The sequence below is a fragment of the Camarhynchus parvulus genome, chromosome 9 (genome assembly GCF_901933205.1).
Source record: "Camarhynchus parvulus chromosome 9, STF_HiC, whole genome shotgun sequence".
In the NCBI taxonomy this organism is placed as follows: Eukaryota; Metazoa; Chordata; class Aves; order Passeriformes; family Thraupidae; genus Camarhynchus; species Camarhynchus parvulus.
Genome location: NC_044579.1, coordinates 14,316,960 through 14,342,918, shown reverse-complemented (window position 1 = coordinate 14,342,918; position 25,959 = coordinate 14,316,960). Strand labels below are relative to the sequence as shown.

The 25,959-nt window shown below is 37.7% G+C and overlaps 2 protein-coding genes across 5 annotated transcripts in view; both read left to right on the top strand.

The window, feature by feature from the left end:
• The window catches only part of PLS1 (plastin 1), a 40,693-nt gene extending 34,492 nt beyond the window's left edge, over window positions 1-6,201 (top strand). For all 3 annotated transcript variants that reach the window (XM_030954361.1, XM_030954362.1, XM_030954363.1), the window contains exons 12-16: window positions 76-190; window positions 919-1,052; window positions 1,943-2,066; window positions 4,092-4,216; window positions 4,654-6,201. In XM_030954361.1, coding sequence (XP_030810221.1) covers window positions 76-190; window positions 919-1,052; window positions 1,943-2,066; window positions 4,092-4,216; window positions 4,654-4,789 — 634 coding nt within the window. In that variant the 3' untranslated portion in view covers window positions 4,790-6,201. The remainder of the gene's footprint in view (window positions 1-75; window positions 191-918; window positions 1,053-1,942; window positions 2,067-4,091; window positions 4,217-4,653) is intronic.
• A 394-nt stretch (window positions 6,202-6,595) lies between these two features.
• On the top strand, window positions 6,596-24,704 carry TRPC1 (transient receptor potential cation channel subfamily C member 1). Of its 2 annotated transcripts, none has more exons than XM_030954502.1 (13): window positions 6,596-6,953; window positions 8,194-8,348; window positions 9,552-9,653; window positions 10,456-10,658; window positions 11,429-11,560; window positions 12,818-13,013; window positions 14,014-14,350; window positions 15,847-15,986; window positions 18,019-18,162; window positions 20,716-20,891; window positions 21,049-21,250; window positions 21,770-21,964; window positions 22,792-24,704. In XM_030954502.1, exons 1-13 carry the CDS (start codon window positions 6,818-6,820, stop codon window positions 23,017-23,019), a joined length of 2,346 nt encoding a protein of 781 aa, XP_030810362.1. In that variant the 5' UTR covers window positions 6,596-6,817; the 3' UTR covers window positions 23,020-24,704. The 2 variants fall into 2 exon arrangements, with proteins under 2 accessions (XP_030810362.1, XP_030810363.1); XM_030954503.1 differs by having other exon boundaries at window positions 21,770-22,062; window positions 22,792-22,924.
• The last annotated feature ends 1,255 nt before the right edge of the window (window positions 24,705-25,959 follow it).

The window sequence follows — 25,959 nt, the reverse complement described above, 5'->3', positions numbered from 1 at the left end:
AGAAGTCTCAAGTACTTACTTTCATTGTCAATCTGTTCTTTTGTGCTGAAACCCATTGTTTTGCTCTTGGTTTAGTGACCTTTCTGATGCTTTAATCATCTTCCAACTGTACGACATGACACGTGTTCCAGTTGACTGGAGCCACGTCAACAAACCTCCTTACTCCCTGCTTGGAGGCAACATGAAAAAGGTGGGTGATGCTCTGGGAGGCAGTCCAGCTCCACTGGCTCCCATGCTGCTCATGGCAGTCCGTGTTGTTGAGATTTCTATGCTACTGAGACAGTCCTGGGAGAAAAAAAAGAAAAATCTATTTTTCAGTTATTATCCCAAAGAATAAATAGCAGCTATAGCACATATCACCTTTGTTTCTTAATGTGGACACCTTTTAGCAATATTTAATTTATAGCCTGATTTAGCTCTTATAAGTGAAAGCTTCAGGCCTGACCTGGCTGTTGTTGCTGGATGCTTCTATACTGTGAGGCATTTCCTCCCAGAGCAGTTTCATATGCTGCCCAGAGGACTTGGGCAGGACTTGCAGAATTCAAGCTTTCACATAGTTTTGTTGTTGTTGGGAAGCCTGAAATGTAGAGGATAAAAATTACTGTCTGTTTAAGAAGAACGCATTTCAATATCTTTGAAAGTATACTTTTGATATAAATATATTTTATTCACTACCTTAGTGGAAACTTGGTTTTCTCAAATATGGAAAAAATTATCATTGGAATATTGCATAATTGCATTTATGGTAAAAACTGTGTTATTTTAATCACAGTGTAGCTAGACTGGAAATCTTTTCTAGCTTCAGATCTCACTGTAGGTAACAATAAGCCAAAATAATTTAAAATACACATAGATTATGGTCTGTATTGCAGAACTATTAATATGTTTTCATTATTTGCACACAAAATGTATTTTTAGATTGAGAATTGCAATTATGCAGTAGAACTTGGGAAGACAAAAGCCAAATTCTCGCTGGTTGGTATTGCTGGACACGATCTAAATGAAGGTAATCCAACTCTGACCTTGGCTTTGGTGTGGCAGCTGATGAGAAGGTAAGTTAGGCAGTGTATGATGGATGTGTATAAATGTGTCTGTGCATGTGTGTCTGTAAATCAAGGCAAATTAAGGGTAGTGTTCAGGTCACCCAACTGGTATTGTAGAGAGCAATCTCTAAAAGTCCCTGTTCTCAAAGATAAAATTGTATATGTGTTTTGTAATTTTACATACTGTGCAGTAATTGAAACCACAATTTATAGTGACAATTAAAACCTTATAAACTAGAAACTGTGACTAAAATTATAGATCCTGCAGCAAGTAAAAAGACCACACCTTATTTCATGTTGATTCCATGTATCTTTCTGTAAGTAGAGAGTGATTTAAATATTTGTAAAACCCAAGGCAGTGATGATACATACACTATAGAAGTTAAAAGGGTAAAAAATTGTAGGCCATTACAGCTATAGATACCATAAGTATCATCAAATCAAAATCTTGCTACTGTATTGAGTGAGAAAAAAATATTATAAAGTGATTTGATTAAGGAGTATTTTATTGCAAATGTTTTCCTCTAATTAGTTTTCTTAGACCTATCACTTAGTGGTTTTTGTTCTCAGACTACTGTGATTCAATTTTTTTCCCTACTAGGATGGTAGGGAGTCATTTAAACTTAGAAAGTATAATTTATTATGATGTACTGAGTAAAAGAAATGCATGAAGATGTTACCATGAATATTATGAGGTTTGGGATATAATTTTGTTATTTTATTCAGTAACCACTGAAAAAGTCATTTCAAGTACTACATAGTTTGTAAGGTAAGGGTACCTTATGAAGAGTACTTAGCATTGTTACTGTGATGAAGTAATATTTTACCTTTGCTCTAGCTTTGCAAGAAAAGTTGAGTTCCACCACTCATTTTAACTTGAGCTCTTGCCTTTATTGAAGGTATACTTTGAATGTACTATCTGACCTTGGAGAGGGCGAAAAAGTAAATGATGAAATTATTATTAAGTGGGTGAATCAGACACTTGCAAAAGCAAATAAGAAAACTTCAATTATAAGTTTCAAGGTAATTAATTTTATTTACTTTTCTTTCCACATATAATAAGATTTGGGATTTTTAACCTGATCTGTTAATGATTTGGTTTTAACAGCAGGTCTCCCATCGACTAGCAAAATTGTTTATGGAAATACTTCTGACAGTCTTTGAATCTTCCAAAGTATTTTTCAAATATATTGAAAAATAAAAGAATTTATAGTAGCTGCAGTAAAATACAAAACAAAAAGCCCAAAACAAAGAAAAGAAAAATAACTTTAAACTTTCAAAGGGTCTTCTGTCTGAAATTACCAGTCTTTGGGCCTGGCATGTCATATATTTTCCAGGTTTTTGAATATAGGCACTCTCATGCTTGTACAAGCCAGAAAAACCATTTTGGAAATGCCGGGGGCAGATGATCACTTCTCCTAGGAGCTGGTTAAAAGGATGTTGTCACTTGTGACAGAGCCGGGAGAGGGAGCCCAGGGTAGCCAGCGACACCTTGTGTCGTCCTTGGCACTGCTGATGTGCAGCAGGCCGGGGAAAACAGGAGCTGTTCCCGTTCAGCATGAAGGAGCACACTGATAAAGGAAGCTTTCCTTCCACGTTATTTCAGTGTTCAAAATGAAAGAAGCCATATGTGCGTCAGGTGTGTTATTCTGTGTGAATCTCTTGCCATGGCTGATTAATAATTGCACACAAATGTAACATTTTTGTACAGGTTCATTTTATAACCTGAGACAGTTATGTCTGTGATTCAAAACAGGAGAACCTAGCCAGTTAAATATTTGAGAGTTCACTATGTTATGAATTTTAATTAGGTAATCATTATTAATAAAAAAATAAGTAAAAATATTTAATTTTCACTTTAGAGAGTAATTTGAGCCTTCATTTTCTTATGAGATGTTGCTTCTCTTATTTCTACTAAAATTGTTATAATGGTGGTATTAAAGAGGCTGAAAGTATGACAAGAATCTGGTATGCCAGTGTCTTTGGGGGTACATTGGTTGTGTTTTTAAGGCCATTCAAATGGTGTTTTTAAGATAATTCAACTGATGGTTGACCAATAAAGATAAGGAGGTACTGATGCAAAGTGACACTATTCAGTATTCATTTTTTTACTACTAATTTTACTACTAATTTTTTACAACATTTACATAAATATTGCCTTTCACTGTTTAGGTTTTGGGATACTATGGCAAGCAGACCATAGAGAATGCAGAAGTGCCTTATATTTCACTGTGGACTAAGAAAGCCAAATTCTATTGTACTGCCATTAGTTCAAACAGTAAAAATTATAAAGGTGTGTCTTATGGTCTTGGGGACTCCATACATGTAATGCCTTGAAGCAGAATTTTATTAGTAATTTTAGATGTATAATTAGTGGTGGCTCTGTGGGACTCCCCTGAATTGGCAGTCCTAGTTCTGACCTGGTGACAAAGGCAGCTGTGCCCCGTGGCTGTGCTCAGCCACTGCAGCCCCACGGGCACTGCCTGTGCTTGCTTTGGCACCAGCAGCTCCTGCTCTGCCCGGACAGCTGGGATGGGATGATTGCAGCAACAGCAATTGCCCTTTTAAGAATCTCTCTGTATTAAATATGAAACACAGACTGCTCACACTAGCTCAGAATACCATCTGAGTTGAAATATTACAGAAAGAGTGAGCCATTAACTACTGGAGAAAATAGTTATGTGGCAAGAAAACAAGAAAAATGTATGTATGGGGGCCTGGAAGGATCTTTTGTTGTCTTAAAAGTCTGGCCCTTGAACTTGTGTCAAAATTCCCTTCCTTCCTTAGGGCTTAAGGAGAGAAGTTTGATGAAATAAATTTAAACCATTTGTGCAATAATGATACCAGCACAGTGAACATTATAGTACTGATTGTAGAAAAGAACATTAGAATTCATAAAGAGTGAGGAGAACCTTCACACTATGAAGTAAGAAAACAGGCTTCTGTCTTTCAGTATGCATGCAAGATGTGCTGTAGGGTTTTTTGCATTTTGAAGTTGGAATAATTAAAGCAGATTCCTTAAACTAATCCTGAGTCTTTTTCTTTTAGGACAGATCAATTAGCACTAGCTTACCTGTCCTAGATTTAATAGATGCCATTGCACCAAAAGCAGTTCGTCCAGAAATGGTCAAGAGAGAAGACCTTTCTTACCAAGACAAATTGAATAATGCCAAGTAAGTATTAAATGAATGCTTCATGTTTTCCTGAAATGCAGGAAATGCATGATTTATTGATTTGTTAGGAGAAAGATAACACTAATATCAAATTTTTGATAGAATATAAGTTCTAATATTATTTATTTTTCTAGTGTATCTAAAATATGAAGTCAAATTCACAGCAGATATGACCCACCACCACTGCACTGTAATTGGTGTCTTAATAGTTTGCCATACCTCATACTGTTTTTGACCAAAATAAATGCTTTGATAAGCAGTAGTAAAACATCTGCCAGTACATGCTTTCATCACAATAATGTCCATTTTCTAGTAGAGCCTAAGTACTATTAAACAGGCATATTCTGCTATTAAAATCTGGTTTGGTTGTTGTGAATTTTGACATATTGGGTAGAAGCCAGAAAAATAACAGTATTTGTTTTCTCTTGTTTTCCAAGGTATGCCATTTCAGTTGCTCGAAAAATCGGTGCTCGTATTTATGCTCTCCCAGATGATCTGGTTGAGGTGAAGCCAAAAATGGTGATGACAGTTTTTGCATGTTTGATGGGAAGAGGACTGAACAGAATAAAATAATGCAGACAAATAACTTTCTGCCATGTTAAGCACAATGAATGCCTCGCAGTTTACAGAGTTCTGAAACTTAGTATGAGAAAAATTGTATGCACAAATACCAATTATCTTTTAATCATGTGTTTGTATTAGTTAATTTTCTTCAGTTTCATAACACATGAATTATTTATGGCTAATACCATTTTCAGAATGTGTTCATTAACAAATTAACATCATAGATTTGTACTGCTTGGAAAAACCCATATGAATCAAGCTTCATTTGTATTAGTTTCCATAGCACTGTGAGAACCTGCATTGTTTTACATATGTTGTTTCAGGACCAATTATGAAACACTGTTTGATTTTTGTGGGTCTTACTTATGTGTAGTCATACAAGTCTCAAGGTGCATTCCAGTCCTGTTGGGTTGGACTCCAGACTGCACAGAAATTATCATCCTTGCCTTATTCTTGGAGAGCTTAACTCTTGTTGGAGCCAATGAGAGTCTTGTCATTGACTTCAGAGCAAGTAAAGGCCTGTGATAATGTCTGGTAACTAATGAATACTGATTAAACTGATGAAACCTTTTTGTGGGAATTTGTAGTAGTTTTGTTCTGTTACTTAGCAGAAACTTTTACAAACCATGTTGTATGAAAAAAACAGCAATAGAAAGCAGAAATGTCCTGTCATTATTAGGTCTGCATATGTGCTAAGTTTTGCGGTTGGACTAAACAGCTGTTGGTTGAGTTTTTTTAACCTTTTCATAAAATACTGTATTAAGAAAACAATAAAGAGCTGGCTAGTCCACTATGGAATTTCTCATTACTGTATTGCATTTCCTTATGTATCATTCCTTTGATTTTTCTAAAATGTGTATCATGTGTGCAGAGGTTTGATGTAGAAAGACCGGTGCATTGTCTGGATAAGATGAAATCTGTATTTTTTTCTTAGTAATTTTAAAGTAACTGTTTGTACTCCTTTTTCATCAGCTGTAAATTTTCACTTATCAAGCTGGAGCTGTACGTTTAATGAAGTTGGTACCAAAAGCCAAACAATACAAAAACTGAATCAAAATTAAAGACTTTTTTTTTAAGTATGAAGCTTCTACTTTCTCTCAGGTCCTGAAGCCAGTCCTAAGTGTGGCAGAACAGGAGAATCCTGATGAGCAAGCAGTTGGACTGAGTTTGACATCTTCACTGTCTTGCACCAATACAGCAATACTACGGGATGCATCCATGCAGTTTCTATTATATAATGGGATAACAGAGACTGAAGGGAATTAAGTTCTTGGATTTGAAGCCTATTTGCTGGTTTGCACTGTTGGGGCAAGACTTGATTTACTTGGTTTCTTTTCCCCGTCCAAGATGATGACAGAGCTTTGTACAGGATTTGAGTTCTAGTGACACTCAGTCCAAATCCTCATTCAGGAGAGGCTAAATGGAGACTAACTGTAAGAATAAATGATCTCTTACTAAATTATAGAATCCTCAAGTACTGTATTTACCTCTCAGACACTTGATACCTTACTCCATAAAGGCCCCTATTTCCTGTTTTATAAACTATTGCTGTAACTGTCCAGAATTACTTCAGAGTTGCTTTGAGGAAATTTTCATGGGCAACCCTCTGATGCTGTGAAGAGCAGGGCCGTGGTTACTGTAGCAGTTGGGAGAAAAGAGATCTAAGGGCAGACACAGTCCTGGTGCCGCGCAGGAGCTGCTGCAGCGCGTTCTCCCTCACAGGCCCCTGCCCGGCTGCGGGGAGGGGCAGGGCCGCGCTCGGAGCAGCGGAGGCGCCTTCGGTCCGCGGCCCCCGCGCTCCGCCCGCCTGCGCTGCCCCGGCGGCGGGGCCGGAGCCTGCGCACTGCGGCGGGGGAGCGGCCGCCCGGCCCGGCCCGGCCCTGCCCTGCCTTGCCAGCCCCGCCCGGCCCTGCCCTGCCCTGCCCGCCCGCCAGGCGTGACTCGGCCGGGGCCGCTGCCCCGCTCTCCGGCGGTGCCCAGGGCAGCGGCGGTGCCGCCACACCGCCCCGCCCGGGTCCGCATGGGCCTGGCGGAGCCATGGCCGCCCTGTACCAGAGCGCGGACCCGTCCGCCTCGGCCTCGCCCAACAAGCTGCTGGCGCTGAAGGATGTGCGGCAGGTGAAGGAGGAGACGACGCTGGACGAGAAGCTTTTCCTGCTGGCCTGCGACAAAGGTACCCGCCCCGCGGCCCGGCCCGGCCCGGCCCCCCTCGAGGTCTCGGCCGCTCGCTCCGAGGGCCGGAGCCGTGGCCGGGTGCCAGCCCTACGCTGCCTCCTCTGGCCCGTGGTGCGGTCCCGCCTGCGGCTGCCATGGGGCACCGCGGGGTTCGGGCCCGCCCCTCCCGCTGGCCCCTGAGCGGGACGAGAGGCGCGGGGCCGGTTGCTCCGCGTTCGTGAGGGCGTTCGGTTTGTATCGGAGGAATCTGGGTGGTGTTCGCTGTTAAAAGGGTCTCTGAATAGAGAGCTGCTGTAAAATTGGCGCTTATCTAGATATCCCCAGGATAAGCGAGACCAGTATGCTGCGATTTGCACCACTGTTGGCGGATGGGAAGAGATTTGTCTTTCTAAAATACGCTGCTTGCTTTAAGCCTGTATTTAGTTACTTTTGAGTCGGAACGTGGCCTTAAATCAAACTGATCTGAAAAGGTCTGAAACGTTGGATTCCAGGGTATGCTTTTAATGATAATGATAATGCTTTTAATGCGTGCTTGGTCCATAAGCAGGGCTGCCGGAACCGCGGTGGTTGCTGGTGCTCGCCCGAGTTCAGGTTCGCTCGCAGCCGCAGGGCTGTTCTGCACTGGCGTTTGCCAGCGAGCTCAGCAGTTTGCTCTGGGACCCTCGGTGGTGAGGTGCCTTGCATCTGCACAGCCCGTGAGTCTGTCCTCAACATCGGAGGAAGCCGTGGCTTTCTCTCTTTAGCTATAAACGGAGGTTCAGAGAGCTAAAAAGCTGCAAACAAAAAAGTAACAAAACCCACTTGACTGTATAACAGCTGCTTCAGTACTCTTGGTCTGTGCTTTACTGTATTCTACATATACTTTTTTAAGTATTCTACACTGAGATCTGTCTTGGTCGTGGTCTTCTGTGTTGTAAATTAATTTGTTACCCTAGAGACAGTTTTGGAAAGCACCCGTGCTTTTGTGTGTGTTTGTTTTTAGGACTAAACTAAAGGGGTGGATTGAAGTACGTGTCCAGTGCGTTCCTGAAGAGAGATTTCCTGAAATATATTTAGTTTTCTCTCTGATGAGAGAATGCTTATCTACCTTGACTTCTTACTTGTCTGATACACTCAGTTGCTGTTGTCATGCTGTTGTGGAATAGTGTCTTGTTTGATGGTAGCTGGTACTTAAAATGATCACATGCTATCATTGCTTTATAATGTGAAGTGATATTACCCCTGCCTTACTTCTGCAGGTGACTATTACATGGTTAAGAAACTCTTAGAGGAAAACAGCTCAGGTGAAATGAACATAAATTGTGTGGATGTGCTTGGACGAAATGCTGTTACTATAACGATTGAAAATGAAAACTTGGACATACTACAGCTGCTTTTGGATTATGGCTGCCAGGTATCCAACACACGTTTTTAAAAATGTTCAGTGTAGTCATATGTTTTCTTCATTAATCTGTCAGAATTTGGACATAAATGCAGTCTGCCTTTTAGCCAGTAAATTTCCAGTAAATTTGAAAAACCAATTGTGAAAGTGGCTTCTTGTCACAAGTTTACTTTTCTAGTGGAATTTTATTGACATGGCAAGTGTATAAGTAACATTGAGTTTTATTTTAAATGTTGCTCCTGCTGCTGATATAATGCATGTATTATCCTCAAGAAAAAAAGTACATAGTTTGAGTGCCTTATATTTAAAAAGTGTAAAATGCAAAAATCCTTTTGGCTGTAGAGTATATTAACTTTTTAAATGGTGACACAGAAATTTCACATTATATTAGTTGATGTTAAGGCAAACATATATTTCTGTGGTGCTTACTTGTTAGACTTGATCTGTGCTTGATGGCAGAGCAGTTTCCTACCAACAAGACTCCCTTACATGTATGCAGCACATCTCTGCTGCTTAGAGAAGTGAAGCTATTCTGGAGTAAATATGTAAGATAGGGAAAAGTAGCATCTCTTGTTACATTGTTTGATATTGGGCATGAATAACAACCACAAGCTTTTCTGTACCTGAATTAGTGGCAGTAATAAAAGCTGTGTCTTTTTCTTTTATTTTTTTAAGTAAAAATCCAAATTTTTGGAAATGAATCAAGAAGAATAATATCATTTGTAGGGAAAATGAAAAGCTGCTTATCTCAGTGTAATAGAAGGTGCAGAAGTGGTTGGTTACCAGCCAAGATGGAAAAAGATTATTTTCCTAGCTGTACCCCAGAATTACAAATGCAAGGCTGAAGTATCCCATATGCCTGAGCTGTGTTATATTAGCACTTGCTTTTAATCTGTCTAATAGACCTGGTAAACTGTGTCTTTAAACTTAATTTTTTAAGTCTTCTGCATCATCTTTGCTGGAAAGTAATTTATTCAATTGATTCCTCTTCTGTTGGTGCAGCGATGCAAATTGTCACTAATGCTGTGTGAACTCCTGCAATGGCAACCTGAATTTTTATCCTGATCATATGCCTGGTGATAATACAGAACAGCATTTTAGTACTTTAAAATTAAATTTTAAAAGTGTATTTTAAAAATGCAATTTGGCTTGAGTTTGTCTCTTCCTGCTGGTTAAGTTACTGCTATTTTCACATATGATTTGTTTTCCTTGTAGTCCTCGGATGCGCTTTTGGTGGCTATTGACTCCGAAGTGGTGGGAGCTGTTGACATTCTACTTAATCACCGACCTAAACGATCCTCCAGGCCAACCATTGTGGTTAAGTGTTGTTACTCCTTGATTTTTGGTTGGGGCTATGAAGGCTATTGCTTTTTTGAGTATCTGTAGTGTTTAAAACAGTGTTCTTAAATTCTGCTTCTGTAAGGTGATCAAATCTGGACACCAGGGATTATTTTTATAACCTTTTTTGTCTTGAAAGATGACACACATGATTTTGCTTTATCACCTAAGGAATCCATTGACTTTATACCTGCCAAACACGTGCCTAGTTCAGAAGAGAAAAAACCTAGTGGTTATGAATTTTTCTAATAGTCTGTTTGCAAGGTAATTAGCAGCCTTGACTTATAAAGTGTTTATTCATGTATTGAAGCTTCATAGATTTTCAGAGCAAGTCTATAAACATCAGACCTTCACGTTGAAATTAAGCAGTTAAAGCTTGCCTTGTCAATGCTTTAGTACCGGAAACTTCTGAAAACAAAAAGTGGAGGCAGGGAAGGAATATTTTCTGCGCATTCAGGATGTTTTTCTGCACTTTAGTAGTAAATAGAATATTTTTTTCACAAAGTAGAGCAAAATAACAATTTCTGATATCTTGTGTGTATTGGAAAAATAGGCAATATTTCTGTGTAAATAAAGCAGAAAAGTAGCTGGATCTGTTACTGTTTTTTAGTATTTATCTGACAGGTGTTTGAATGTTGTTACATATTTTTCTTTCTGTTCACCTTATGAAACACTGGCAAGTCTTTTGAAGGAGAAATTCTCGATTGAACAGTCAAAGACCCCCTTACATGTAGTAGAACTGTAGGTAAAATATTTAGATACTTCCTACATTTTTTTCCAGAAATTAATGGAACGCATTCAGAACCCAGAGTACTCAACAACCATGGATGTGGCACCAGTAATTTTAGCTGCTCATCGTAACAACTATGAAATTCTCACTATGCTGTTGAAGCAAGACATATCATTACCCAAACCTCATGCTGTGGGCTGTGAGTGCACACTCTGCACTGCCAAGAACAAAAAAGATAGTCTGCGACATTCCAGGTAACACTTTTCAGTCATGAACCATAAAAAAAGATTCTTCATTCTCTGGCATTACCTGGGTCATATTCAGTGTGTTTCCTTTTTCTTTTTAAGGTGAAGTTTATGAGTGGATTCCTTTAATATCTTGTAGCTCTTATGGTGAGAGGTGATAGTTCTTGGGCATGGCGTGTGCCTGAAAAGGCTGGTGGGAGGCAGTGGCTTTTTTCCATGTTGGCTTTATACTTTTAGTCACTGTGCACAGTCACTGTGTGCCTTTCCTTTCTAGCAGGTGTGCCTCAGACATTCTAGCTGCCTTTGGCTTGGGGACATAGGGACTATGCAAATAAAATTCTTCTCAAAAGTTATTTGAGTTTTGGTATTGAGCCTACCACAGGCCACAGATACATTCTGGTATCTGTTCTATTCCCCATATCATTAACTTCAGAATGAGAAAAGATGTCAGGGTATCCAAAGCAGAAAACAATAGAAATATTTGAGGTAGCAGCTCTTAATTGAATTCTAGAACTTCCGCTGATGTACTGATAACAGTGGAAGTAGTGAGGAAAAGAAGAGGGAACCAGTTTGGCCGATTTTGGATACTTAAGGGTTCTAAATATGTCATGTATCTTTCAGGACATAATGCAGTTAATGCTTGTAGTGTCTGATTTTAAAAAACCAAATTGTTTTGTCTTTCATCTGGCCATTTTAGGCAAACGTTTGGAACAGGTTCTGGTTTGAAGCTGCTAATGAGATTAAACATCTTTGTTTTGTTTGCTGTTCTTTTGTCACAGGTTTCGTCTTGACATTTATCGGTGTTTGGCCAGTCCTGCCTTAATAATGTTGACAGAGGAGGATCCAATCCTAAGAGCTTTTGAACTTAGTGCAGATTTGAAAGAATTAAGCCTTGTTGAGGTTGAGTTCAGGTAACACAAATCAGTTTTAATATTTTTATGTTATTACAGGTGTAGAAATACGTTTGCATTAGAAAAGGTTTATTCTTCATTTTGTCTAAGTGGAGTGTTTAAACTGACATAATAAATTACATTATATAATTTATGCCTCCTTAGTAGTAATTTCGACAGTTTAATTACTTTAAATCCTTTTAGGTTTAGACACTTGAACGTGTGTAGTTGCACCAACAGCTCAAATTTCAGCTCTACTCTGCAAAAATAAACAAAAATTATGCTAAATGCTGACTTACTTGGAAATTATACACCTATTAATCATATCAATATCTCATTAGTACTCTGCAATTTTTTTCTGTATCAGGATAGAAATATGCAATACCTTGTTTATACTGACCTGACTCCTGTTGGGAGTTGGTTTGGGTATTGTTTCTTAATTTTGCGCATTATAAGACTTTGAAGAGCGTATATGTGTGTACATATTTAAAATATGCATATGTGTGTAGAAGACTTCATGCTGAAAATGCTCTATATGATGAACAAATGCTCGGTGTAATTTCATGTTTAAACAATGCAGATTTTTACCATTTTGTAACATACCGGCACAAAAGCTTTCCAAGAATGTGAAAGCAAGTGTTTATATAAGGTGAAATTCTACTTTCTTAAATACATGAATTTTCTAAAAATGTGAATTTTCTGCATTTTAGCTGCCTTTCTTAGTAAGAGTTCAATTGTTGCATTTTTGTGATACAACGTGGCATTAAAATGGACTGTGCGCAAGGTGAGACAAGGAAATGTGGTTTCATGTGATTAATACAATAATACATAATACTTAATGAATAGACTTTAGTTTTCAGGTGACAGAAATAAAGCAAAACCCTGAACTATTTCAGGTCCAGTTGGAAAGTCCAAGTGATTACTTACCAGTGCCATATTTTGTGACAAATACACTTTCTCATGTCCTGGAAATAACTCTAAGCTTTTACTCTGTGTATGGAACTCATGACATAAGAATTTGTATACTGGAAGTGTGTGTGCCAGATTTTCTCTAGTGATCTTGCAAGCTAAACAGAAATGGAATTGTTTGTATGTTACATGGTGAAAACTACTCAGAGTTGTCTTAGGAATGCTTGGACCTTGACATAGGACTTCTGGAGTGGTTTCTTTTCATTTGTCTCAACATAACATACAATCCCAGCCAAAAATGGCTAGTTTGTGATTGAATGGAAAATCCAGGACCAGTGTAATAGTACATACTGCTTCTCTGTGTTTCAGAAATGATTATGAGGAGCTCGCTCAGCAGTGCAAAACCTTTGCTAAAGATTTACTTGCTCAAGCACGGAATTCCCGGGAGCTGGAAGTGATTCTGAATCACACCTCCAGTGATGAACACGTAGACAAGCGAGGATTGTTGGAGGAGAGGATGAACTTAAGTCGCCTAAAACTTGCAATCAAGTATAATCAAAAAGAGGTTTGTTTTTGCAGTGACTCAATAGACTTCCCATATTGTATTTTGTTAGTAATTAATTACTTTGTTGTTCTGCCTCTGGATACAGAAGTGGAAAGAAATTTGCAGGAGTTGGTTATAGAAGAGATGGTAATATACAGGTATCAGTATGTGAAACAGGAATGTTTAAGATATTGAGGGATTCTTCAGTGTTTACTGTGGAGATGAATGTAGTATTTTCTGTTTTGAAAATAGGCTGCTGCTTTTTTATGAACAGCTCTGGTAGTGGTAATTATTTATTCAGTTCCTCATTAAATCCTTGCCTAGAGAGGCATGGATCCTTAGGTGCCAAACATGATTTATCATCTTCTCACTGGTCATTAATTGTTCAGCTTTGTCTCAGGCCTTGCCTGTGCTGTTCAGTAATTAGGTTGGACCTGTGCTGGTATAACTGAATAGCCCCTCTGTTCCAGAGTAGCAGCACTTTTTATGCCATCAACATGCAACTTCCTCCATGCAGTAGGTTATTGTAATTTTTGTCCCTTCATAAATTACAATTCTTGTCCCTTCTAGTTTTCTGTGCTGGAACGCAAATGGATATTTGCGGGATTCTAGTACAAGGACCAAGGACAGAGTGGAATTTTCCTTTTCATGCAAAATCCATTTTTAGTTAGTATTTGCAAAAGGAGTTATGTAACTCTGTCTGTTCTACGTGTCTAGGCTTAAACTGTTTGTGAAACTGTTGAAATACATAGCATTTCAAAGTCATAAGCTGTAGCTCTGGTGGAATGCCCTGCAACCAGAATTACACATTTCTGGCCTGCATTCATCAAGCACACTGAAGTATTTCAGTGTTCCTCTGGGTTTGAGCATAGCTTCTTTTACTAGAGGGCTTAGAAAATAACAACTTTTTTGTGTGGTATACATATAGTTACAAAATTAATTTTAATGATGCAACTTAGTAATGTGTGTGAAGAAACCTGAGAGTGATTCCTTGTTTGTTTCTCCCCCTCTTTCCCCCCAGTTTGTTGCCCAGTCCAACTGCCAGCAGTTTCTCAACACAGTGTGGTTTGGGCAGATGGCCGGCTATCGCCGCAAGCACACCTGCAAGAAGATCCTGACTGTTCTGATGGTTGGCATTTTCTGGCCAGTTCTGTCCCTCTGTTACTTGTTAGCTCCTAAATCTCGAGTAGGTCGAATAATTCACACTCCTTTTATGAAGTTTATTATCCATGGAGCTTCATATTTCACATTTCTGTTATTACTTAATTTGTACTCGCTTGTCTACAATGAGAATAAGAAGAATACAATGGGACCAGCCCTTGAGAGAATAGACTATCTTCTGATAATATGGCTTATTGGTAGGTATGATTTGAGTGGATTGGATGACAGTTGCTAGATATATTTAAAAATGCCAGTTTAGTGGTACAGCAGCAATAAGTAATAACTCAGTCTTTCATGACCAGTTCTATAATGCTTGGTTGGAAAAGTAGTAAATAACAAAATTTAGACTTGCTGCACAATTGGGATGTGGTTTAAAGATAGAAGTATATGGTATGTGTGTTTATGTATGCATGCTCCATCTTACAGACAGATTGGATGTGTGCATTTACCTCATGCTTGTTTCAAAACACAAAAACAAGTATTATTTTCCCATGTTATAGTTTGCTATGTCGTTGTCACCAGTTATCATAGCTGTACCAGAAAGGCTGCATGTCACTTCTGGTTGATGCAGCAGAGGGAGCACAGGTACTATTTTTGTTGCATTCTCAAGAACTTTTGGTTGAAGGTTCTTAACTTCTACTTTGTTTTTGGTTGTCTGGCATGCGATTGTTTTTACATTAAAATTTCTCTTTCTTAATGTAAGGTAATTAGATATGTATAATTTGTTTAATTTGGCTTGTAAAAAGCAGTGATATGGTAAAAAAATAACACCGTTCTTATTTAAGTAATTCTGAGTGTGATTTATTTGATATTTTAGGGTGAGAGGATTTTTGTGTAATAGTGATTCCTTTCACAGTTGGGCTGTATCAAAACTGTTGAGCAGTTCTTGCAGATTTTGGAAGTATGTAGTATCCCCCACACAAACACAGGCAGGTCTTAAAAGAAACTTGAAAACATCAAATTTTGAGTACAAGTCAGATTCCTTCTTTGCTTTGAAATTAAATATTATAATTTTATAAATTCTTCTGTTCCATCAAGTCTGCTGACAAAGTGTGTCATTAGGTGATCTTGGTAATTTTAATTAAAGGCTATAGAAATATATCTTTTTCTGCATGTAATATTGTAATGTGGATTTCAAGTAGGATGTAAAAATTATATCTAAGCAAACACAGTCATTAAAATGGGGTTATTTTTCACATTATTGAATGTCAAGTTTTTAAATAGTAATTGCATTTATAGCTCAAATGCTTATTTTGTAATGACATTATACTGATTCCTTGAAAATAGTCTAAGTTGATTAAGAAGATATTTAGAAAATATTCTGCAAAATCAACTGAAATGAAAATAATCAAGTAACAAGGATTCACTTACATTATTGTATTCCACAATCCCCTTAAAATACTCCCTAAAAATCAATGTCAAAATGGCCACAGCAGAATTTGTTACACTTTGGGCTAGTAACAAGTTTTGTGTTGTTCTGGATGGACTTTCAAAATCATGAATACAGATGTCTTCCATGGGAAAATAAAGCAACAGAACTCCAGTTCTTATGTGTGTAAATATAATCTTCTTCTCTATTTCCTTTTACTGATTCTGTAACAAATTCAGTGTAAAACACATGGTGATCATATGTAAAGCAATACCTGTTCAGTGCAATGGCTTCACTTCCCTGGGTTTTATTTTTTCCCTGCAGGAATGGTGTGGTCAGATGTTAAGAGGCTCTGGTATGATGGTTTAGAAGATTTTTTAGAAGAGTCCCGCAATCAGCTTAGTTTTGTCATGAATTCCCTTTATTTGGCAACTTTTGCCCTCAAAGTCGTTGCCCATAACAAGGTGAGCACAATCTTCATAGACCAAAGCTGCTCTGGGGCTGAGCAGGTGTGGTTTTAGTACATTGCTGCAAATCACCTGCAGATGTGTTCCACGTGGTGTGCTAGAAGTAGGGAGTTGTGGTGCAGTTACAACATCAGTAACAGCCTGGGATGGGGTGCAGTGTGGGTTTGGACTGAAATGCTCTGTGTGGGACAGGCCATGGAGGTGGCACCTCGGGTCCTGTTGCACCTTATTCTTCAAAGCGCCGTTGATCAGGCAAATGGGAGTTAGAAAACACATCAGGACATGTCTGAGTACGTGGAAACACCAAACAGAGCTACTGTCTTCCTTGCAAGAGCTGGCTGGTCTTCCAAATGGCTTGATTTTTGTTCAGGGAAATAGATCTCATCAGATTAGGCATTTGAGCCTGCCTGACTCCATTCAGTACTATGCAGAAAGCTAATAGTAGTCTATATGTTTGGATGGCCTAGTGCATTTTTGTTACAGAAAGTTTTATTTAGCTTTTGATTACATATACTCAAATGTCATAAGTGATGGATTTTAACTGGTTTTTGCTTGGTTCAGTTTTCTTTGGTAGTAAGGATAAAAGTCCTGCGACCATAGAGAAGCCTTGTCTTGTCTCTATGAAAAACCATCTGGATTTGATTGAAAATATGAGTTTTGAAAATGATCATTGCCATTCTGTTGCATGTGTTGTTAACCACACAGCACATGGCAAACTGCCAGACCAAATGAATGTGAATATTACAGCAAAATCCAAGCCAGTGCAGTAGCACCATTATTGTGTCTTAAAAATTGCAAGTTGACAGCTGTCTGGCATTTGAAGGAAAATAAACTGCTTCATTTCTTCTCAATTTGGTGTTTGGCTCATTTTCCTATCCTAGCATTGATTCAGAGGCTGGTAATTGTTTGGAAAGGAAGGCTCCATTTCTTGGAAAAAAACAGAGGGAGAATGCCACATTGGGCTGCTTTCCCAGCCTTTTGCTTTGCAACCAGCATGTCTCTAGTAGTAGTTTCTTTGCTGAGATAAGACCCATTGTAGCCAATATAAAGTGTAACCTTTTTGAACATGCAGGACTCCTGTCCTATACAATAGGCATATAATGGGGGATTTTCCCCTTTTATATGTCCAAATTTATTTTTGTAGTTTATAAATCATATGGAAAACCAAGTAAAAATGTTCAGTTTGCATCTTGGGTCCATTATAGGCCCCAAAGCTGTAAGAAATAAAGGAAGAGTCTCTGTAGCAGAAGGATTTTTTTGCATGCAATTGTAGTGTGCAGCAAAATACTTACCCCTATTTCTTGCCATCTTTGTGCAGCAGACTTTTGCTTGTTATTATAAAGCAGCTCGGAGTTCCTGGTTTTTAAATGTCCGTTTTGAGACAGCAGAAGCTGGTAATATAAATGCTGAATGTTCTCAGCCAAACCAAAAGTTAGGAATCTGTGGATATTCCCTGAATAAGTTGAATAGTAGTACTTAGTGGATAATACATCAAACAGCAGTTAACTTGTGACTCCCATTCTCTGTAGCCATTCATAAAATCTCTTGAAGGACCCCCAAGTCATAAGTCTTTCCAACACTTTAAGATCAGCTGTCACCACGTTGCAATTGCACGTGTACTTTGTAGCGTCTTTGTAGCTTGTAGCTTTTTTCTTTGTAGCATCTCAATATTGTTTTTGACTGAAGCCTGTTATACAAGGCAATGCACATGTTTGTATAATAAAGTTCCCAAGTCCCCGTTTCAATAGACCGTGCAAAACAGAGTAGAAGTGAAGGCAGAGCAGAGAATAAACGGTTTGAACAAGTGAGTGACAGAGTTAGGTGTTCAATTTAAATTCTCTAAATTCTGGCTCCCTCTGGAATGGCTTTTGAAATGCCTTTGTCTGAAAGAGGTATGATGCCTATGAGTGACATGTTACTTTATTTTATGCTCTTGCCTGTTTTGGAAGTAGAAGTAGAGAGAGGTGTATGGGTACATTTCTGTATTTATAATGTTAGTGATCTCAACTTGTCTTTTTTTTTGTTGCAGTTTCATGATTATGCTGAAAGGAAGGACTGGGATGCATTCCATCCTACCCTAGTGGCAGAAGGGCTTTTTGCCTTTGCCAATGTTCTTAGTTACCTGCGTCTCTTCTTCATGTACACAACCAGCTCCATTCTGGGACCACTCCAGGTGAATATCATTACGGTTTGAAAAAATACTAAACATCATTTGCTATCAAGAGTCTTATTGAAAATAGGAAAAAACGTTAAAGTAAGAAAGTGAAAAGTAGAAAGAAGTGATACTGCATTGAAGTTTGATTTTTTTAAATTAATCTCTTGTGTAGAACATACTGATTCAGATGGGAAAAGGTAAGAAAGAGTGAAAGACTTTGTGTAGTTCAGTTAGGGTATTTTTCCATGATAGCTGTACCTATACTGTCTTTTTTGTTTTCATCTGTTCTAAGCATAACATACCAGCTAAGTTCCCACAGTTTGGAAAGTATAAGGATTAGGTTCTTCCTGCAAAGTTTTATACAAATAATTGCCTTAGCTTCTTATTTCTAAAGAGATTGATGAATAAGGGTGTAGCCAGGAAGAGTAATCAAAAGCCTTTCTGTTTATGTCTGTGATCTCATTAAAGTCGCACCTTGAGTTGTGCAAATTGCTTTTGTTTGAAAAATATAAATCTGTCCAGAGTATTGAAATACTCACCTATTTATTGGCAGTTATAAGAAGGGAGAACAGGTTTCTTCTTACTTGGTATTTGTTGGAGCCTTCTACTAATGATGACAGTAAAACCTCCCACGTTTTAATTATCTAATTTTCTGTTACACATTTTAAATGGAAATGTACTTGCACACTTTGAAAAAAATACTGAAGTCTTGATGTTGCATTAAGCATTAGGGTTGTACAAATTGATTAAACACTGAAGTCCACGTTTTAAAGAGATGCACTGTTTAATGTGCATGTTTATTTATGTACTAGATCTTTCACAAGTTTTTTATTAGGAGGCTGTGTTGTGAAATTTTCCAAGTAAATAAAAACAGTCAACAGTGACCCCATTCAGAGGCACACAGGAGCTTACGTTATTACTGCTGGCCAGTAGGGCTGGTGCAACAACTCTTACAGTATTTTCTGAAAGTAGGTCACAAAGTTCAGATGGTGGTAATCAAATATGGGATGGAAACCCAACAGTGGGGGGCAGGGGAAGGCAGCTACTGTGTTCTCTTTGTTCTTAGAGTTATTTTTAAGCCTTCAGTTACTTGACTCATAGGCTAATAAAACCTGTAATAATCCAGATTTGTAAGTTGGCTGTGTGGGGTGGATTTTATTATTAACAGAAGGTAGAATAGTACTTCCCTAGATGAGAGAATTAGATTTCAAGTGCCTAGAAGTTGTAAATACTTAGAGAGGGAAAGCATCAATTTATGAAGAAAGCAGCTGGCATTTGTGATGGGTTGTTACACTCTCTTCCAAACAAAATAGTTTTGGGCATTTTGCACTTCTTGTGCATTCCTATTTCATCTACTTTGTCTCTCTCTTGATAGGAACCATGTGTTAAAGGGAAAATCTTTTGTTGTAGGGATTTGGGTTGGGTTTTCTCATTAAAGGGTTGGATGTGATGAAACAGTTTGATGGGGAGTACAGTGATCCTCTGAGCAAACGTGCACAGAATTGGTGCAGAGCTCTGCCCACAGCTGCAGAGTCTCCATGGCCATTACAAACTGTACAGACTCTTGAGTGTGCTGTGCTACAGGAGGTACTTGGTGAGTTTCCAGCAGCAAAGGAGGGAGCAGGAATTCATCTCCCAGTGAAGCTGTACTTGCAAAATCTGGCAATTGTGTCACAGTTCTGGACTGTGAGTTGGTACAGATTTTGATTCATATAGGACTGGGCTTTCCACACATTCATTTATATAGATTAGATCCACCCAATCCCACATTACATATATTTGCATTCTTTATAATGGTACATTGTTCTGAAGAAGTCTGTAAAAAGACTAATTAAATTATATAAATAGTTTATGCTGTGTCTGTGTAAAAATTTGGGCTTACGTCAAAAGCAAATCAAGGTCTTTCCTGTGTTGGAAAAAAATCACAAGCATATGATTGGGTTTTTTTAAAGGTGCTGTTTTTCTAATGTTGCAAAGTTCTGTATAGGACATTTCGAATTGGAAACTAAAGATCCAAATTTACTGTCATACCTTGTATGCTTTATCCTTCAATTTCTATGTGTCTACACACGTGTTTATTTAAAATCTTACATAAAATGTACAGTGAGCTAATTTTGCATTCTGAAGATGGACTTTTGTATAGAACTTTTTTTTAAATTAGTGATAAATTATTCCAAATGTTTTGATTAATTCAGTGTTCTTCTAAGTGTTTTCTTAACTTTCTATGATGGCATTTATGTTCAAATCCATTTAATTTACTGCTTTTGTCTGTTGACCTCTGAGTTCCTTACTACCATTGGTATTGCAAATAAGTACCAAGGTGTACATACGATTGCTTATGGTTACTTGGAGGACATTAATTTTCCAGGTGATGTTAAAATTACTTACATATTCTTTTTAATATCTAGAATTTTTCTCTGAAAAACAGTACAAGCTCATCTCCCGACCTTAAGGTCTTGTTTAAATATTTAAAATGTGAATAGATTTTTTGTTGCTCAAAGGTTGAAGGAGACAATACAAATAGAAATAACTACATGTTTTACTAAAATTAGAAATAAATCTATTTCACAGATTTCAATGGGGCAGATGCTACAAGATTTTGGAAAATTTCTGGGCATGTTTCTTCTTGTCTTGTTCTCATTCACAATTGGATTGACCCAACTTTATGATAAAGGATTTACTGTAAATGAAGAAAAGGACTGTGCGGGCATTTTCTGTGAACAGCAGAGCAATGACACATTCCATTCGTGAGTCTGAGATCTTAAAATAACTGTATTGTTTTAGCCTTTAATCCCTGGTAATTAAACAGAACTGAAATACTGAATTTTTTCACTGATCTTGAATTTATGTTAAACACTTCTGGTGTTAGGTTTGCCTAACCAGATTTTTCCCTTGTTTCTGTAGGTTTATTGGTACATGTTTTGCTCTCTTCTGGTACATATTCTCCCTGGCACATGTTGCAATCTTTGTGACACGTTTTAGCTACGGTGAAGAATTACAGTCTTTTGTGGGTGCTGTTATTGTTGGGACCTACAACGTGGTGGTTGTGATAGTATTAACAAAACTCCTTGTGGCAATGCTCCACAAAAGTTTTCAGCTGATAGCAGTAAGTGGTGACTGATTAATTACCAATTACCTGTATCTTTGGATTTTACACTAATTTCTTCCTATGGTGTGTAAACTCATGGTCTATAGACCTCATGGATGAGCTCTGTCTGTGAACTCATATTTTTCCTTCAAATAAGAACTCTTTATTTGCTTTGATTTAAAAAAAATGGTAATTTCCATGTTGAATATGTGTAGGGCTTTGGCCCTCTGGTAATTGATGACTTTCTTGATACAATGGCTGTTCAAATGCTGATTTTGATATGTGTGGTGCTTTGGCATTTGATCTGGGTATGGATCTATACCTTCAGATTGTTATACTAGGAATTGAAGAAAGATGTACTTGTTTTAAGTATTTAATATTAGAATATTCAAGCAAACCTATGTAATCTATCTATTAAAATGCTATATAACCAAAATTAAATAATGGTCAGTTTTTCAGGTATGAGCAAATTAAACTTAGAAAATAACCTATTAATATTTCTGTTTCTTTTCTCTGTTAATGTTTCTGATGTTTTAGAATCATGAAGATAAGGAATGGAAGTTTGCTCGTGCCAAGCTTTGGCTTAGCTACTTTGATGATAAATGCACGCTCCCCCCACCTTTTAACGTTATACCCTCTCCCAAGACCATTTGTTACCTTTTCAACAGTCTCAGTAAATGGATCTGCTCTCATACATCAAGTGGCAAAGTGAAACGTCAGAACAGCCTCAAGGTGAGGAATGATTGGGCAAGCCCTGAGCTCTGCAGCAGGAAAGGTGCTGCTTACTGAAATGAAAACACAGATTGCTGCATGGAGCTGCCTGTCAGAAGGTGAATGCTACTAAGAGAAATAGGAACTGCAGAATTATGGGTGTTGCATTCAAGATAAATAACTCTTACTTATTTCTACTTAAGTAAGGTTTTATTAACTTTCTGGTTTGGAAATTTCAACCCACTTCCCTCCAACTCCCAATTCCCCCAGAAATAGTCTGAAAAAAAATGCTTTGATTGAATGAAAACACACAGAAACCTCAAGGAAGTATGTGCTAATCTCAAAAACGGTGAGGTTAGAATATTCTTTGGAGAAGGTAATTGGTTTTAAACATATTACAGAAGTGTCAGAATAAATAACCAAAAAAGATCACTGAAGCCTGTCATTGTTAGGGAAGGGATTTTTTGTTTGTTTATTTTATAAACATTTTTTGTACCCTGCAATTTTGCATACTAATTTTGCATCTTCTTGCTGATGAAAAAATAGCGCTAAATAAACAAATTCAAGCACTTTATAGAATTTGCACTGAGAGACATTCAGAGTTATGGAAGTCTTGATTGCTCAGAACAATTACCAAGCCAGGTAGATAAAAATTTTCAGGTTTGCTGCTACAGAAGGTTTAATGTGGATTTTTTGGACAATTTATATGTGTTGTATATTTGTATACATCAGGTTGTATCTAAAAAATAGCTTTGTTACTTTGTTCATGTTTCTTCTCTGTAGAATTGTATACAGCCTTTAGGGCTCACAAACCACTTCCATAGTAAATATGTTATGTTTGTTTAAAGGAATGGAGAAATCTGAAGCAGAAGAGAGATGAGAATTACCAAAAGGTGATGTGCTGCTTAGTCCACCGTTACTTGACTTCCATGAGACAGAAGATGCAGAGTACGGATCAGGCCACTGTGGAGAACCTCAATGAACTGCGGCAGGACTTGTCCAAGTTCCGCAATGAAATGAGAGACCTGCTCGGCTTTCGAACTTCCAAATATGCTATGTTTTATCCAAGAAACTGAGATCTAAGTTTTAAACAAAAGGTGTGTGCTTTTAAATACCCATAGGTGAAAGCGTTGACCTAATTCTGTTGTCAGATCATATAGGCAAGATTATTGCACAAAAATACATTTAAAATGTGTTTGTGTGAGTTGCAGCTCGGTGCCCAAGTGGTCAAAGTGAATGCAAAAACAGATACACTAATCTTAATCTTGGTGTGTATATAAAATTTGTGTATAGGAGTTTTTTAAATGTTCCTCAGACTGTCTGTGGCTGTCAGGTGTTAGAGCTTCAGAACTAGCACAATGTGTTTCTTTCTTCTATTTTTGCCGTTTGTTCTTTTTTTGATACTTGTTTTTCAAGTTGTGGGAGAAGATGGGCTTTTTAAAATGAAAATCCAGCCTGTTTATTTTTAATAGAAAAGTCAGATAAAGAATAATAGAAAATTTCCAGCACAGCTGGAAATGATGTGTGACTGTAGGTTACAGTGCATGTGAAGACTGTATGGCTCTGAAAGAGGCAGTTCTAGTTTTGTACGATAACACTGACTGTAAATTAACATTTCTAGAATACAGCAAAGCAAATCATGAAGACTTTTCACTTTTGTGGGAACATTGACATTTTGAACACAAAATAGACCAACCATTTCTTGAATGTTTATAGTTATGTGTAAGACAATCACACCCTGCTTGGATTTTTCAGCAGTGCCTCAATAGTATATTTTAATATACATGTTAGGATTGGGAACAGAATTTAAAAACTAATCTGTAATCATTTAATGTTTAGTATCTTGGGTTTTTAAAATCTAGATAAATTATGTGAATTATTAAAACCTGTGATTTCATGAGAATGAGGTGAAGCACATGAGTGCTATTGTTTGCAGTGCTGAACAATTCCTGTACACCATTCTACTCTTCTTTCTGTGAGGTCATTGAGTCTTGTCATTGGAGAGATGTACTTTAGAAGGGTCTGCTTGACACAGGTTTTACATATCCTACTTTTAAATTTGGTTTGCTTTTTTCCTGTTTTTTACCAGAATTGTTGCCAAGCTAGAATTTTTTTATGTCAGGTAAAATGTGTTTTCTGAAAATAGTTTATCTGACTTTGCTTACAATGGACAGTAAGGGCTTTGTGGATTTTCTGTGCTAGAGGGTCCTATATGGCTTTATATGCTTATATATAATTCAAGCTGACAAACTGTAACTGAGAAATGTGAGATTCCTGTATTTTTAATTACAAAGTAGGTATATTTATGACAGCTAAAGGATTGATGGACAGTTTTGCTCTTATGGTGCTCTTCTGAAATGGTCGTGTGTCCAGAAGGCGCAGGTAGCCATTGTGGTCTTTGACTGCAGTTGATTTTGGGAGATTGGCAGAGTGGGGGCTTACATGAATGTTTACTTTTTTGAAGGAATTCTTATAAAACTCTTTCTTGTAAAGGTAATATATTTTCCATACTATGAAATTATGTATTTCTGAGCTAGGTTTTAATACTCTGCCTTCAGAAGTGTTAGAGGGATTCGATTCTTATCTGTGTTGGCTTTTCATGGGAATAGGAAGTTAACCTCCTGGTTCAAAGCAAAGAGGATCTCTGAGTTTTGTAATTGAACTGAGATCTCATGTTTGAACAATGCACCAACATAAAAACTATGTGCTGTGTATGTTATGTATATTCAAGAAAGGAAGCAAATAAAAGCTCTTTGAAAAATACGGTTGTATTAATATTTGTCATATTGCAAACACATTACATCAGTTACCACGCTGAAAGTATTTTTTTTGACATGTTGAGGTAATAAGTTTAAGGAAGGTAGCTGGTGTCAGTGTGTTACTGCCTTTTTCCTTCTGGACCCATCCTGTTTGGTTCAGTGAAATGGCTTCATGCAGTGCCATGAAATGATGCTGGTTCCAGACCAGCTGGGTTGGACCCTAGATGCCCCAGCAGCTGTTTGGCACTGGGATGGTTGGTTCTGGGAACTGGGGGTATTGACAGCGAATGAAGGAGCTAATGGAGCTATTTCTGAGTGCTCTTCATACATTGAGCAGAGTCCATCATAGCTGGCTTGGTCAGTGTCTTTGGTGCTGTGTTCTACTACAGTGTAGATGGCCTTAGGAAGAACTGGTGCACTTCAGGGCTCTCAGGGGTTTTGGATTGGGAATTCAGGAGTTTTTACTTGTCACTGAAATACAAACCTGCAGAATGAGAGACAGAAAGAAGATTGTTCTCTGCCATACCTCAGTTATACCACATTATACATCTCTGCTTTATTTGAAAACTGCTGTGCTCTTCCAAGCTTTGTGGCTACTAATCGGTAACAAGTACTCTGTACTCAATTTTTCATCATTTAGATTTTTCTAGTTCACATGTTAAACATGCTATTGCTTTCTCATTTTACAGTTTAATACAGGCTGTTCCAAGGTCTCCCTTATGCTCACTCATAGAATAGTTCTAGACAGGCACAGAAACAAAATTTTACATATTAAAAAAAATAGGGGAAACTGGAGTTCACTTGGCTATAGGATTCAGTTTCCTTGTACAAATTTTTCTGCAAGTCATGAAAGGACTAAGTTTTTGAGATAACTGGAAAAGGTTTTTTCTTCCCTTTCATTATTAATGTCTGTTTTGTCTTGGAACTAGCTTTGCCTTGATAAATGAAAAATGGAGATGAAAATGTTCATATGTGCATTTGGAGCAGGAAGGTCAAAATCAATGATGACTGAAAGTGTACTTTACACTCTTGCTGAACTATCGTCTTGTTATTTCTGTAGAAATTATTTCAGAAATTGTGATTAGATAATTTTGATTCTGTTTGGTTGCAAGGTGGATTTCAATTTTTTTTAAGTTTACAGTTGCTACAAACTGGGTTTAAAAACTTGCAACAGTTGTTACCTGTGTTTTATAACCAACTCTTACTTGAGAAAACTGGCACTGCTCCATGTTCCTTTGTTCCCTGTTTCAGCCCTAC

Excerpts from the sequence above, each read along its gene's own strand:
- TRPC1 (XM_030954502.1), top strand. The coding sequence starts at position 6,818 with ATGGCCGCCCTGTACCAGAGCGCGGACCCGTCCGCCTCGGCCTCGCCC. Across the intron at positions 10,659-11,428 it reads GATAGTCTGCGACATTCCAG|GTTTCGTCTTGACATTTATC; the intron begins GTAACACTTTTC and ends CTTTTGTCACAG. Across the intron at positions 11,561-12,817 it reads CTTGTTGAGGTTGAGTTCAG|AAATGATTATGAGGAGCTCG; the intron begins GTAACACAAATC and ends TCTGTGTTTCAG.